Here is a 14,362-nt window from a genome sequence, read left to right on the forward strand (position 1 = left end):
GACACTGATGGTGGATGTGAAGGGGTGAAGAGCAATGGATGAAAATGTAGGACTTCTGGGGTCAGGGGCGGGGCAGATGAACGCTTGTCCTGATTCAACTGTGTGTACAGACGTGAACACACATTCCCTGTTCTGAACTCTGATCCCCAAATACGTGACACATTTTTTATGCATCTCAACCATTACTCTCAAACCATACCTGGCATATGTGCTGCAGTGCGGATCTCAGTGTCACCAAAAATTCATAAACTCTCAAGTGTGTTCAGGCTTTTGAATTAATGACAGAAAAGATCTGCGGCGTTCAGAGCCTGTTAATGACCTGGATAAGCTTGGTCACTATGGTTGGCACCATGTTAAATAATGAATTGTTTTTCCAATAACATTTGTCAGTAATACTTAAGTCAAAATCATGGTTATAATTGTGCCCTTGGATTTATGGCGCTTGATGTATTGGCTGTTTGGATAAGTTTCGCCTACATGGGTTTGGAGCATGAGAACTGTAAAGGGCATCCTTAAATTTCTGTACAACAGTATAAAACCAAACATGTCCCACCTCCTCACCTACATCACTGAATCACAAGACAAACCGAACGCCTTCCACCTCCCCAGTACTGCACACTTCTCCCACCAGTGGATTGTCCTGACTCTCAAAAAGTCAATAATCTATAACAATAACAGTCTGTTTTGTCCCACTGTTGTAGTGTATATCGTCATATTATATCACTTTGTTTAACCAAATAAAAAATAAAAAAAGATTGTGCTATAACTGATGTGTCTAGTTGGCTACTTGATGCACATCTAGTTTTAACTGTAAACATTTCAAACTTGAGCTTAAAGCTAATATTTCATTACTCATCGCAGTTCACTGTCAAAACCACAGTTAGAAATATAGATCTGAGCCTCTCTAACCTCTAAGGATTCGATACGTGACAGAAAGGTTCGGCTGTTTTGAAGTCACCTGTTCTCGCCTGTGTGGCTTCCCTGTGGCTCCACTGCAATGTGGAAAGAAGACAATTGTTATTTCACTGGAAATAAAATTGTTACAATAAAGTGTCATGGTTCAAAAGTATGTGAGGAGAGACACAGTTGGCCTCTAATCTGGACTAGAACTGAAAAGGAAAAAATCCAGAGCGGACAGACAAGTAACAGAGAACATATCCATCGAGTTGTTCTTAGAAAATCTTTCTGTATTTACAGGTTTTTGAACAGACAAGCAGATACAGACAAAGAGTGCTTATATACAGAGCAGCACAAGATGTTAAAATGAGTGCTAAAACAATATGGTATTTACAGGTGGACTACAGCGGAAAATACAGACTAGGAACAAGTTTTATCACAAAACTTCTGGTACTCTACACAGTATCACAAAGTCCATGAACTGTACAGTTAAAAACCAAAAAATGGTAAATCTACATGAAATCCAATGTTTCTCCAATTGAGAGGCACTGAATTATATATATTTACATTATATATACATTTCATAGTGTATAAGCATGTATGTTTTCATACATATATAGCTACCTGTGGTGCAAAAGCAGCAAAAGAAATTAGAATGTATGGAATTCAATACTACAAAATAAAGGGTCTGTGCTAAATGGGATGACTGACAGAGTAATGTTACACCATACATAACTAATATACTGGCAAAAAGAAAAACTGAGCAAAGCTAAATAATGTTGCTCAAACTCCTAACAGTCTGAAGTGAACAGAAGGTTCCTGTCAGTCAGTCAAAAACAGAAGAGATTGTCAATAATACTTCAAGTTCATGCAAAGATATAAACCATTAAAAATGAAAAAATAAACTTTTCCCTGTTGACCAACCAGCTGTGCAGCTTTCCCTTCATTGTGACTCGGAAGGTGCAAAACAAAAGGAGGGAGGGCGGGACTTCCTGTGCGGGTTATGGAACAGAGTTGGAGTGCAGTACGGGCACTTGGTGGGGAGGGACAGTCTCAGCGTCGGCCTCATCCTGGCTGGAGGGGCTGCTAACTGTGGCAGTGTTGGGCAGTGGCGGTGGTGCGGAGGTGGAGTTGGGGGCGGTGTTGGTTGTGGTGCTGGCTGCATTGCTGCTGCTGGTGGTGGTGTTAGCACAACTGGCGGCAGGTGTGGCAGTCTGCTCCTCTTTGGGCTGCTTACTGGCGAACTCCGTGATGCTGAAGACGAACTGGAGGCAGCCCAGTTTGATGTAGCTGCCGTGGTGGAGCAGGGCCGTGCCCTCCCAGCCCGCACCGCTGCCTCCGATCAGGCTGGAGCTGCTCGCCTTGCAGGTGCACGACAGCTCGGAGCCGCCCTGAGGCTGGCTGCTCATCACTCCGCCAGCCGGCAACAGACCCATCACAGAGCTGGGACCCTCGCCTTCCTCACGCTTCTTACTGCGACCTGCACGGAGAGCACAGGGAGGAAATTAGAGACGTGACCTTTATCATTACAATTAAGAAACAGAAGGCGGAAACAACAGCAGTAAAAGCTCTGAGATGATAAGAGAAGAACAAATACAGGTAGTCTCTTCAAGGAGCAATACAGCTGTGATGCCAGTAAAGTGTGCGATCACACCAACTAACCAAATTCAATTCATTTGAATGCATGATAATGATTAGCAGATTTGCTCATGGCAGTGCCGTATTCCATATTCAATTCTGGTTCATTTTGATATGCAAACGTTGCACCGCGCACCAACAGCAAATGGTGTAATCATAGTTGAACATCTGAAGAGTTGAAAATGGAGAAAACTTTAGATATAATCACACATTTAGTAGAAGCAGTAGGCTTTAGTGTAACTGGCTGCTTTTGAATATAACTGCTTCCTTTTCATCGGAGCTTGTTGAGGCGTGTTAGCCAATCACAGTCAGCCGTGGTGGCTGCTGCTTGCTGGGTGGCATGCATCACCACAGAATCAACTTCGACAAATACCATCCGGGGCATTACCGCCTGAAGAGGAACAACTCACTGCTCCACCATCAACCTGGACAAGCTGTGGACACTGGTGAGCGAGCAGACCAGGCTCAACTATTAGACTCAGACTACCTCCCGAAAATGTAGATTTTCTGACTCCATCAGGGTAGCGATCGACAAAGCTTCTTTTCAGAGTCATAGATGCTACATCTATGTTTTCCTACACTGCTGCCTAATAGGGTCAAATGTGTCAGATGACAATCAATGTGGTGCTACAGACAAATCCCTGGTCTACAGACAAGGGAACATGCTTGTTTGGTACAAGCCCCAACAAAAATCACATTATCATTTGCATATTTTTTTTCAGTGAAATTTAAATCCAAAGATGACCACTCCAACTGAAACCCTGACTCATATCACTGTATCTGCCCAAAAAAATTTGGATGTATTTTTATTGTGTCTATTGTTCCTCTTGGATTCAATGGGAAAGGTAGTGTCCACATATAATAAGAGCCTGAGTGGTGAAGCGTTTTGTTTAAAACAGCAATAAACTGAAAAATAAGGTTGAGGATTGTGCCCCCTAGAGGCAGGATGGGGAGTTGGTTCCCTCCTGCTGTGATCACATCTCAAACCGCACAAACTATGAATACCTGGCAGAGCTTTCACAAATTAGTATGTAAGAATGAGATGAACTCACGGATGATGCCTTGGACTTTGGCCACGAGGCCGCTGGGTAAAGACGGCGAGGCCTTCTCGGAGAAGTCACACGAGTAGAGGACGTTGTCCACCGTGGTGCCGTGCTCACTGTAGTTGAGCAGCTCGTAATGCTTGGTATTCTACAGAGAACACACACACACACACACACACACACACACACACACACACACACACAGACGCAGAGCATTTATACCATGTCCAACAGCAGCAGCACTTCCATGTGTTTAATAGACAGAGGTGGAGAAGTGCAGTCCATACCTCATCATAGAAAATACAGGCGTGTTTCCCCGATATGTAGTTGCAATGACCGTAGTTTGTAAGGCACACGTCCATGTCAGCACCTTCATAAAAAAATGATTTTAATTAAATTAAAAAGTTGTGAAAAAAATATGAATAATGTTCATTTTCATGCAGCGCTGCCTCACTACGGACCTCAGGTCTAAATGTCATTTCCTCTTTCAGCTGTTGCCAACGCATTAACCAAGTTTTGGTCCATAAACCAAAACAATAATTTATATAGTTAGAAATACCAACTTTTGCAGGGAACTTTTCTCCATTGGTGTATAAATCAAATTTGTCTTAAAATATGTTCAGATCTTTATCTCAGTTACAATTATGAACAGTAACAATAACACACAAACCATTGTGTTGTTCTTGTCCACATTGAAAACATCATTCAAACAGTCACAGCTGACTAAAGCTGTGAGCAAAGCTAACTGCAGTCAGGAGTTATCAGTCCTGGAGTCCACTCAGTGAAACCAGATTAGAGCTGTGGGTTAGAGACACTCTGAGATGTTTGTCGTGAGGCCTGAAGAAGAGTTGATGAGCATGAAGCTGAAAGAGTCACAGAGTTTAGATCTTCATCAGTCCAGTCAGACAAACTGTCTGTAAATCGAGATGATTCACTTCCGTGGCTACTCCCTCTAGAAGTGGACATCCAGCTAAGGTTGAAATAAATCTCAACTGTCCACAACACAACTGGAAAATGTTTCAACACACGGTGATCAACGTGCCAGCACCAGGGCATCAGTCACACTATTCACAACATCTCTATCACTGTACAGAAGCACAGTCCGCAGTTCTTACCAGATCCAATGTATAATGTCCTGTAGCACATGCTGACTGCTCCTCCTTTTCCTGTCAGAGGGTAGAAGACAGCTCGGGCTTGCACCTTCTTCTGACCTGGTGGGAAGACGTTCAGGTTTTTTTTTTTTAAACTATGGAAGCAACTTCCAGGAAACACAACTGTCAGAGGGTGAGGTTGGTGTCTTACCGTCGGGGTGGGGTGATGGGGTTTTGGGGGTGTCGCTGGTCGCTGGGGGAAGCAGAGCCCTGGGGGCTTTGGGAGGGAAAAGCTGCTGGATCCTCTGCCAGGCCAAGAGCTTGATCATGTCAGCATCCAGTTTGTCCAGCTCGATCCCTATACACAAACACACATAAACACACAGTCATTAGAAGCTAATTCTACCATTCCAACCAGACCACAGTGGTTCAGTATTATCACATCCCCCTGCTGAGTGAGCACACCCACCTCCATCCTCATCCTTTCCATCTTTCATGCAGCCGGACAGGTTGGCGATGGAGGACAGAGCGCTGGGCAGCATCGAGTCCATCAGTCCAGCTCCAGTCTTTATGTCTGTGGAGGAGAAACAGGCAGGGACAACATGAGGTCATCCACCTGAGACTGATGTGGATGTTTGCTCACTGACGGTTGAGTGGATGGAAACTTCATTCATTCATTCATTCATTTATGTACAACAACCTCTTTATCTATATACTTAGTGTATTATATACTTTAACTACATAGTTAAATATTTAATTGTGTTTTTGTTTGCTGCCTCCTAAGACTCACTTCAGCTTGAAACAACTGGGAAATTGTTGCCAGTGGCCACCAGAGGGAGCTGTTAGGCAACAGTCTGCTGTAAAGTTTTGCCCTGTATCTCAGTGAGAGTGGAGACCAGAGGAAAGTGAAAACCTCATTAACAAGCTGCAACAATGACCACAGACGTGATTCAACACCCTTCAACATGTCAAGTCTCACAAAAGTAGGATTCATTTAAATATCTCACTAGAGTAGAATTACCATGTTTTTATAACCATTTCTGCCTCTGGACAACCTCAGCCCGTATTTCTATTCAGGTGGACTCTAATTTTCCCACACACATATTCAAAGCAGCACCGCTCTGTTTGCTAAAACCTCCCCCTCCCACTTGTTAGATATCCGATAATTATCAATTAATGTGATGATTATTTTCTTGATGAATGAAACATGACAACAGACCAACAATGACCTCGAGGAGGTGCTAACATTAATAAATAGTTTAATTTGCTCCATTTATCTATATGCACTTGTTTTCCATGTTTGAACTCGGCAGGTGAAACAAAGCAACAGACAAACTTCTTTAGGCCAGTTCATGGTTCTGTGCTGCCAGAGAAAAGACGCTAATGATCTCATAAAATTAAGTGGCAAACAAACGAGCTTTAGATTTAATGAAAGTGGAAATGAAGTAGGAAATAGGTAGAAGACTACAATTCTTGTTCATGTTCCTGAGATATCAGGAGGAAAAAACATTGTTCTCTGGACTAAATCATTCTGTCATTTAATTATTTTTCCTCTAGTTTTCCGGACCAATCTGTCTCTACATCTCGTGTTTTCTAGGATTTGGGAGAATCAGCACTTTAGGCCTAGTGAGTACTTCACTTTATGTAGCTTTAGCTGCTGGTATTGATGTGTGATCACTTCCCAAAACTTTCATTCAACATGACGGCATGTCAAATAAAAGGCTGTGATTTGTCATTTTCAGTATTTTTTTGTACATTTTTCACACTAAATAATGAATAAAAATACATGTATCAACAAATGAATAAATTAGTCATTATTGGACTGCTATGGATGAAATCCCTAGAGAAGCTCCAATGAACCTGGGAAGCTACACAGTGGTGATCGGTTTATTGCCTCATGTTTACCTGGAGTAGGTGATGATAATCCCATCTTGGTCGAGTCGCGCTCCTGGTTGCCTTTAGGTGGCGTGTCCGAGCGGGCACTGCTGGTGATGGAGTAGGAGCGGGTTTCGTTGCTGGTCATACACTGGGCCTCCTGGAGCACCGTCTGGTTCCTGTGGTTTTGCTGGCCGCCGTGGGGCCATATCGTCGGAGCAGTGGGGCAGATTTTCTGAGTGCAGGCCTCCTTAGTGCTTTCTGGCTCCTTTTTAACTGTTTCTGCACCTATGTGGTTCACCAGAGCAGAGGCAGGAGCTGAGTCTGGGGGTGTTGTACTGGGCTTCACTCTGCACTGCAGCTCCACCTGCCTGCAGGAGTCTGAGGAACTGTGACAGTCTACTGGTCCGTTGGCTTTGGGAGGCTGCCGCTCCTCTGCTAGAGGTCCGTTGGGTTTCCTACAGTTCTGACATGACGTCATGCTGCATTTACAAACACCCAGCTCTGCTGGGGTGTCCCTTGAAAGAGACGCCCCCTGGGGGTTGTCAGGTGTACTGCAGGGTTTAGAGCAGGGGTCGGGGGAAGAAGTCCTTCCTAAAGAAGCCTGAGTTTTCATGTCCTCTGATGTTACACATGACTTAGCGCTGGCTTTCTGCTCTGACTCCGACTCTGCTGACGACGTGACTGATGACAGAGCGGATGGTGTGGATGAAGCCTTTTGCTTGATGGATAGGTGTCGCATGATGCTGCACTGGAGGGCGATGACATCCTGAAGCCACTGTTGAACACAGCACAACCGTGTTTTATTACACAAGAAGCAACCATGAATCCTGTCCTGTCTAATGGACACATTCATATCACAGGAAGAGGCAAGACTGTCATTTTTCTTTTGATGCAATATTTTGAATTAAGTTAGAGCTCATGATTGATGGGCACCGTTTATTCTACCAATCCAGAGTCAGTGGGAAAAAGAATGATGTAGGTCTGAGTACACAGTGTCAGTACACAGCTGCAGCCATAACTATTTATCAGCCTTAAATATCTGTTTAAGCTCTGTATGTATTTCAGTTATCAGCAGGAACAAGTGCTTCTACTGCAGAGACATGAATCTTGTTTATATGCAAAGTTGTTTTCTACACTTATCAGGTTTGCTAATGCTAACATTAGCAGTACAACCTGGGGTTATGGGTAGCCAGTGGTCTGCTTCTTATGTTTGATGCAGCACCTGCTTCCTGTCGGGGCGTTAACTTACAACCTACACCTCTGAGTCCTGCCTGTTTCCTCATTGTAAAGGACGATGAACTGAACTTTCAAATCCAAGCAGACAGGTTTAAGCTCAGAGTGTATACTTCCTCTTGAAGTAAAAGGCTTTTGTTCTGCCTACCTCCTGCTGCTCAACCTCTGTGGTGAGGTGCTTTGAGGGCTGATGGTCAGGAACGCCGCTACAGACCAGCTCTAGCTGGTGCACTCCAGCAGGGTGCAGCATGGGGGGAGGATTCTGGTAGTGGGACTTGATGGCATCTGGCACCTGAGAACAAAACGTGATTGTTAGAAATAACTTGAATTTAAATTTTCAAACATATTCAAATGTCTTTGAATGAACATATTGATTATGTGCCCTGCCAAAAATAGATTAACATCTGTGTAGCCAGCAGCCAGTCTACCTTAATGGTCTTCTTGTTGTGCTGGAGGTTGGTGCGCCGGTTAGGTGCGTTCTGACGATGGACTCTACGTAGGAAGTCCAACTTGACGGCGTGCTGCGACATCCTGTCCTGGAACTGGTCGAACAGTTGACAGCGGCTGGACAGGCTCAGGGTCTTCTGGTTCAGCTACACATGAGACAAACGTTTGAAATGTCAAACTAATGATTTGTTGCATCATCTAGACTGAGACAAAATACCAAGAAAGAAAACGTTTGTTTAGCTCCAAGCCAAGGCCACGCCTCTTACCACTAAGTGCTCTACATGGTTTGGACACATCCATTTGCCAGCAGGTAGAGCTGTGAGGGGAGGGTCCAGACAGTCCATGTGGAACAGGAGGGGACAATAATCACACTGGATCAGTGGAGCCAACCTGCAACTCCTGTGAGAGGAAACACAAGGAAATCAGTTAAATATATGAAAATATATAAACATGTCAGGTCTGTGAGTTCATCTGTGTACTCGACATATATCTGTTTATTACCGACCTGTTGCATGAAAAGCAGACTTTGACTGGTAGAGGGACGAGACCATTAGGATCCAGTTCATGCTGAGGTCTCCTGAACGGCTTCCCTAGTAACTCCTCTTTTCTCCTCCGTTTACTGCTACCTGGAAACCAAACAAGAGGAACATCTGATAAACAATCCAACCCAGATATCCTAATACTAATAATAATAATAATAATCTGTATTTACAGAGTATGTTTCTAATCCCTCATTACAAAAGTCAATCAATAAAAATCAAGTAAAACCAGGAAAAGCTCTCAGATTAAAGTGTGTTTTAAGAAAAGATTTCTAGGGGGTCACTAATTCTGCTAAACTGATTTCTTCAGGTGGCTCGTTTCAGGGCTTTGACTGTGAATCATCCGTCACCTGTAGTTATCCTCTCATGTATCAAATATCTGAGTCACTTGGTACAATCCAGGACGCAGTACTTTGTTGTATCTACTTTCCAAAACTTGCTTTATTTACTTCTAGTTTTATTTTCTGGAATGTCAAGAGTTTCTTGCAAGACAGCAGGCGTTTACATTGTTTCTTCTTTCATTGTCACAATTCATCACCATCTGCAAAAAGACTGGAATATCTGGGCTTTTTGATGGTAAAAATGTCATTTATATCTGGTTTGTAAACCACAGGATTATAACGAAATTCAGCAGAAAAACAGCACCCATTCTCTTCACCACACCCTGAATGTTTTCAGCTGCTTTTTTTCACCTTCACATTCGAACTGGTTGAAATAATCACACTATTCTTTCACAGTGGCAGTGTACATTGTCTTAATGACTGACCTGGCAGCGCAGTGGTGCAGGTGAGCTCGCTGGGCAGCTGGAACTGTGTGGGGTTTCTCTCCATAGCAGCTGCTATTAGCAGCTGAAAGGGCCTCTTGAGGAGGCGTGGCGTCGGAGTGGAAAGCGTAGCACCGTCGAGCTCTGCGCCCTGAACTTCGTCTTCGGGTTCTGCTGCCTCCTCTTCCCCCTCGTTCTGCTCCTCAGAGGGGGTCGGAGTGGATGAGGTGTTGGAGGTGGGTGTCCCGGGCCTGCTGCTAGGCCTACTACTCGTCCTGCGGTCCAAGAGGCGTACCTGGGCCACTCGTAAACCGGGTCCCGCTGCTCCGGCGCCAGGAGGAAGGCCATCGAGCCGCAGAGGGCCAGCATTGAGCTCCAGCTCCACGGCCGGGGATGCGGAGCGTTTAGACGAGGACCTTTCTGGCAGGCCGTTGGTCTGTTCCGACTTCTGCTCTCGCTTCTGATGGAAACGAAAACAAAAACACAAATTTATTCTCTGCGCTTCAACAGCTGCGTGACAGTAACATCAGTGGAGGATTGGAAGCGAAATAGAAGAGACCTGCCTCTCACCTTTTTCCTAACATTGCAGCGATGACACATCCATTCTCCTGGAGGAAGCATTTCTTCACTTAGAGGTGGGTTACTGTGGTAAGGGGATAAAACACAAGGGACCAGGTAAATGATTAATGCAAGAAAAGTAATAATTTAACATCCATCACATACAGTTAGGATGTGCTTCAATCATGCTGTCTCATTTTGATAGAAAACTCATTATTATTTACCACATTTTTGTAAAGACAAAAACATACATGCATTTTTTTCTCGTTAATTACAGCTATATTCCTAGATCAGTTATCCAACATGCAAAGGTTGTATTAGAAGTTAACATAAAGCACTTAGATTTCTAAGCTTATACCCACTGAAAATAGTTACCATTCAGCCAGTAAACGCATGGACTATAATTACATTACAATAAACAGGCAGATTATCCAAGTGCATGGTTTTCCCATTGAGGAACAAAAAATAATGATATGAACAATATTCATAGGAGAAGATTTAAAGTATATATAACAACAATAATTATGCATTTACAAGTTAAGGTGGGGAACACACCTGAAGCCAGGACTAATCTACAGCTCAAAATCTCCCATTCAAAAGCAAACATTATCAAAAGTTACCTTTAAGATAAAACCCACTTATGCAGCAAGTTTCCTCCCATTACAAGCACTGATGTGACACCATTAAAAACTGTGCAGATGAAGCCACTCACACGCCTGACCATATATAGATAAAACGCGGCTGCTCGTTTCCTAGAGACAGTTTGAACTCAACACGTCCAAATGCCAAAGTTAAAAAAAAAAAAAAAAAATCATGCAAGCAGATGTTTAACGGAGAATCGTGCAAAGCGGCACCGGGAGAAAAGCTACAAAGAGACGACCTCTGCGACACGTCCGCAACAAACGCTGCCACGCCGCTACTCCATCTAAAAGAATGACAAAACATTTTGTGGTATTTATGAACCCTCTTTTTCTCAAAGCTTAATTTTAAAAGGTTGGTAAAATGGCGGTGGAATAGGGGAAAAAAAAAAGAGCAGGGAGGTCGCCATATTGTAAACAGAGGCAGACTCGACTCCATTTTTAGCAGCAATGGCTCCACTGGCTGCAGCCACAACAGGAGGGGAGGACCGACTGCAAGCTGCTTCTAGCCGCTTTCACAGACCAGGCTACATGCACCCGTTTCATTTAGCCCCTGTGTGTCTTATTAACGTACTTCCCTTTGACAATAACGAAGGAAATTTTACTACCAAACTATGTGACTTACAACGATGAACGAGACACCATATATCAAATGGCACACACACACTGGAAACATAACGGTTAGCTGCTGTAAGTTACTCGACACCGACACAGATCAAATTAGCAGTTGTCTCTCCTTGCTGACCAAACTCCATTCAATAAACGTCCAATTTAATGTGCGCCTTTGGATGTACCAAACACAATGGAAACATGACTTCGAGGTGGCTTTTAATTAGTTTAATTAACAAATGAATACCTGCCAGTAATTCAACGCTATCGACTAAAATTCAACTTTACAAAGTGCTCCACAAGGCTCACTATCGCCCTCCTCGGTTCAGCTCTATATGGGGGAGCACAGTGTGAATATGAGGGGAACCACCGATGACTGAGGTTGATATTTCAATGATATAACCGCGGTTTTTATCTAATGCATATGTGCTATATAATTTGTACAACACTGCAAAGGGGCAAGATTCAAAACAAATACTTCCACTGACATTTCACATGCTGATGTCTGTAGCACAAAAAAAAATAACATAACTTTACCATGGGGACAATCCTGAGCAAGCACTGAGCATTTTTGCATGCAGCTAACGGGGACACTGAGCATGCATTAACGGTGCTTTCTGCCTCTTTTGTTGATATAACTTTAACTCACCAGCACTGGAGGTGGAAGGCTGCCGGACAGTGGTCACAACACAGCAGGTCTCCCCCCTCCCGGCAACTATCGCAGGTGTCGTGGTTGGTGGCCCTGCCGCTCCTTCGGACGTCTCTCACCAACTTCCGATTCCTCTTCTCTACCTCCTCGGACTTCGGGGGCGCCAGCAGTGTTTGGATTTGCTGTAAAAAAAAAAAAAAGTTGTTTAATTGCATGAGAGATCGCGGTTGCCCTGTTTTGATTGTTTGCCTACAGAGTTGGACAAATATGCAGCTCTGTGTTCGCTTTCATGCTAAGCTTAGGGGAGAGCGGTAATGTTAACTTGTGGCCTCCATTACCAGCCCAAACTATTGAGTTAGCTAGCCGAGATATGCGTGACAGCAGGCTACGGTGGTCTGCTAATAACCGCATTTCATATGATGAAAAATACATTAAAACATTAGCATTAGTGGTATGTTTCACATAATCAAGGCCTTCGAGTAGAGCAACCTCACCTCCATTAAGCCCCCAGAGGTATCCAAATCGTACACAATCGTCGGGGTCTCCATTTTGTCCCACATTCATCCAGAAGCAGACGTTACAAAATTGGATTTGCAACACAAGTGCCAAACGGGCACACAACGATGAGAGTAAATCCCACAATAAATGTCTTTTTCCTAATGTTTTTGACCAGCGGATGGCTGGCCAAGCGATGCTAGCTATCGTTAGCTGGCTAAAGGAGCTAACTACGAAGGCAAGACGTCAACCAGTCAAGGTTGTGAAGCTAGCGGGCTCACTAGCTAGGTGCTGTTGGCCCAAAGAAAAGACACAAAAATCAACGATAATAGTGTGATTAAAACGCCGGATGCTTAGCACCACTTTTTCTATGGTAGTGCCAAGCCTACACACAGTATTTTATATTAATAGACTGTTGCTGCTGGCTACAAAATCCATCTGCGGCCTAGCTGGCCAGCCATGATTCTTGTTTCTGCTCCGGCAATAAGGAGCCCTGTAAATTTGCAAACCCCTCCGCTCCCATTGTCAACAGAAGACGTAACCAAAAATACAGGAGGACGTTCGGCGTGGCGCGGTCCAATGCACGGTTTCCGATAGCGTTCGGAAAGTATAATCCTCAAATCGGGTACGCGGAGATGCAAATTTTGTTGGTGTTATTGTTGTGAAAAAGCCTGTGCATCTACACTGGCTGCTAGCAACATCCTCTACCAATTGGCGCAACCGCGAACCGCCGCGCGCGCATGCGCAGTAGAACGGAAATAGATAACTGAGGCTAGCTACATTGGAACTAGGGGCGGCTAGCTCGCTGTAGCTACATTGTATCCGGCTACCGCTGTGCTGGAATTAAGCGGATAGATATCACTGTCATTGTCAGTCTACCTCTGCTACTAGCTGTTACTAGGCTACTGTCTCTATACTGCCGTTACTGAGAGTAATACCAACAGCTGCTCGTGTCGGTAGCCATATTGCTAACGAGCGTTCCTGATATCTTTAAAGTCCGCTATTAGCTGTTACCACTGAATCAGTAATACTGACCACTGCTTCTACAATTTAAATTTTCTACTGTTGCCTGCAGCTCGGACATTTACTGTAGTATTGTTGTTCCTAAAACGGGCATTTTCAGTTTCACTGATGTATTGGGAAAGCTACGTCTGTACAAACACTAGGACGGTTTTACAACAAATTCTTACCACAACTGTTATTGTTACCGTAAGTGCCGCTACCACCATAACCAGCATCACAACCATCGCCACTAGGGGTAGTGCTTATGCCGTTAATAGTTAGTCGACATCTTGAGTAAGTTATTGACAGACATGCTGAATAAAAATAGACATTTTGTGTTGAACAGAAAGTAAAGGAATTCATTAAATTAATAACAGAATACCAAAACAGCTTGAAGTGTGTGCATGTGTAAGGATGTGTCCATTCTTTTAAATAAAAGAACAGAAAACAAATAACAACAAAACCAGATGTGTGCTTGTGGGGGGAGATAAGATCCAGATGTGGGAATATCATCTGACAATCATGCTGTATATGGGCCAGATTTGGGCCGTGGAACCGGGCGTTTACTGAGCCAGAAGAAAACAAGCGTGGCCCAAGTATGGGCCCAGGGGCTGGCACAAGATCGGTCCTAGTAACAGTTCTGTGTATAGTCGACTATACATACATTTTTTAAGAAATTGGGACAAATATAATAAATTGTTAAGATGACATTTTGAGTTTTCCTACTAATCAGAATACAAACATCCAAATTCCTGGTATGCTGCATCACCGTGACAGCAACACCGTTCCATATAATCCAGGAGACTAAGATAAAGGTCAAAATTTTAATGCCAGGTTGCTTGAAGTGATCCTTCAGCCACATCCCTGCCTCAGAGATGATGG

General features: G+C 43.8%; 1 protein-coding gene across 1 annotated transcript; it reads right to left on the reverse strand.

Moving 5' to 3' along the window:
• Positions 1-1,166: 1,166 nt before the first annotated feature.
• On the reverse strand, positions 1,167-13,774 carry phf12b (PHD finger protein 12b). Its single transcript, XM_056374855.1, has 15 exons — positions 12,478-13,774; positions 11,984-12,165; positions 10,100-10,172; positions 9,533-9,989; positions 8,733-8,853; positions 8,494-8,626; positions 8,209-8,373; positions 7,929-8,072; positions 6,575-7,322; positions 5,139-5,243; positions 4,881-5,027; positions 4,694-4,789; positions 3,866-3,948; positions 3,588-3,726; positions 1,167-2,377 (listed from the first exon to the last, which is right to left on the reverse strand). Exons 1-15 carry the CDS (start codon positions 12,541-12,543, stop codon positions 1,899-1,901), a joined length of 3,138 nt encoding a protein of 1,045 aa, XP_056230830.1. The 5' UTR covers positions 12,544-13,774; the 3' UTR covers positions 1,167-1,898.
• Positions 13,775-14,362: the final 588 nt, after the last annotated feature.

This window comes from Seriola aureovittata, chromosome 4 (assembly GCF_021018895.1).
Source record: "Seriola aureovittata isolate HTS-2021-v1 ecotype China chromosome 4, ASM2101889v1, whole genome shotgun sequence".
Taxonomy (NCBI): domain Eukaryota; kingdom Metazoa; phylum Chordata; class Actinopteri; order Carangiformes; family Carangidae; genus Seriola; species Seriola aureovittata.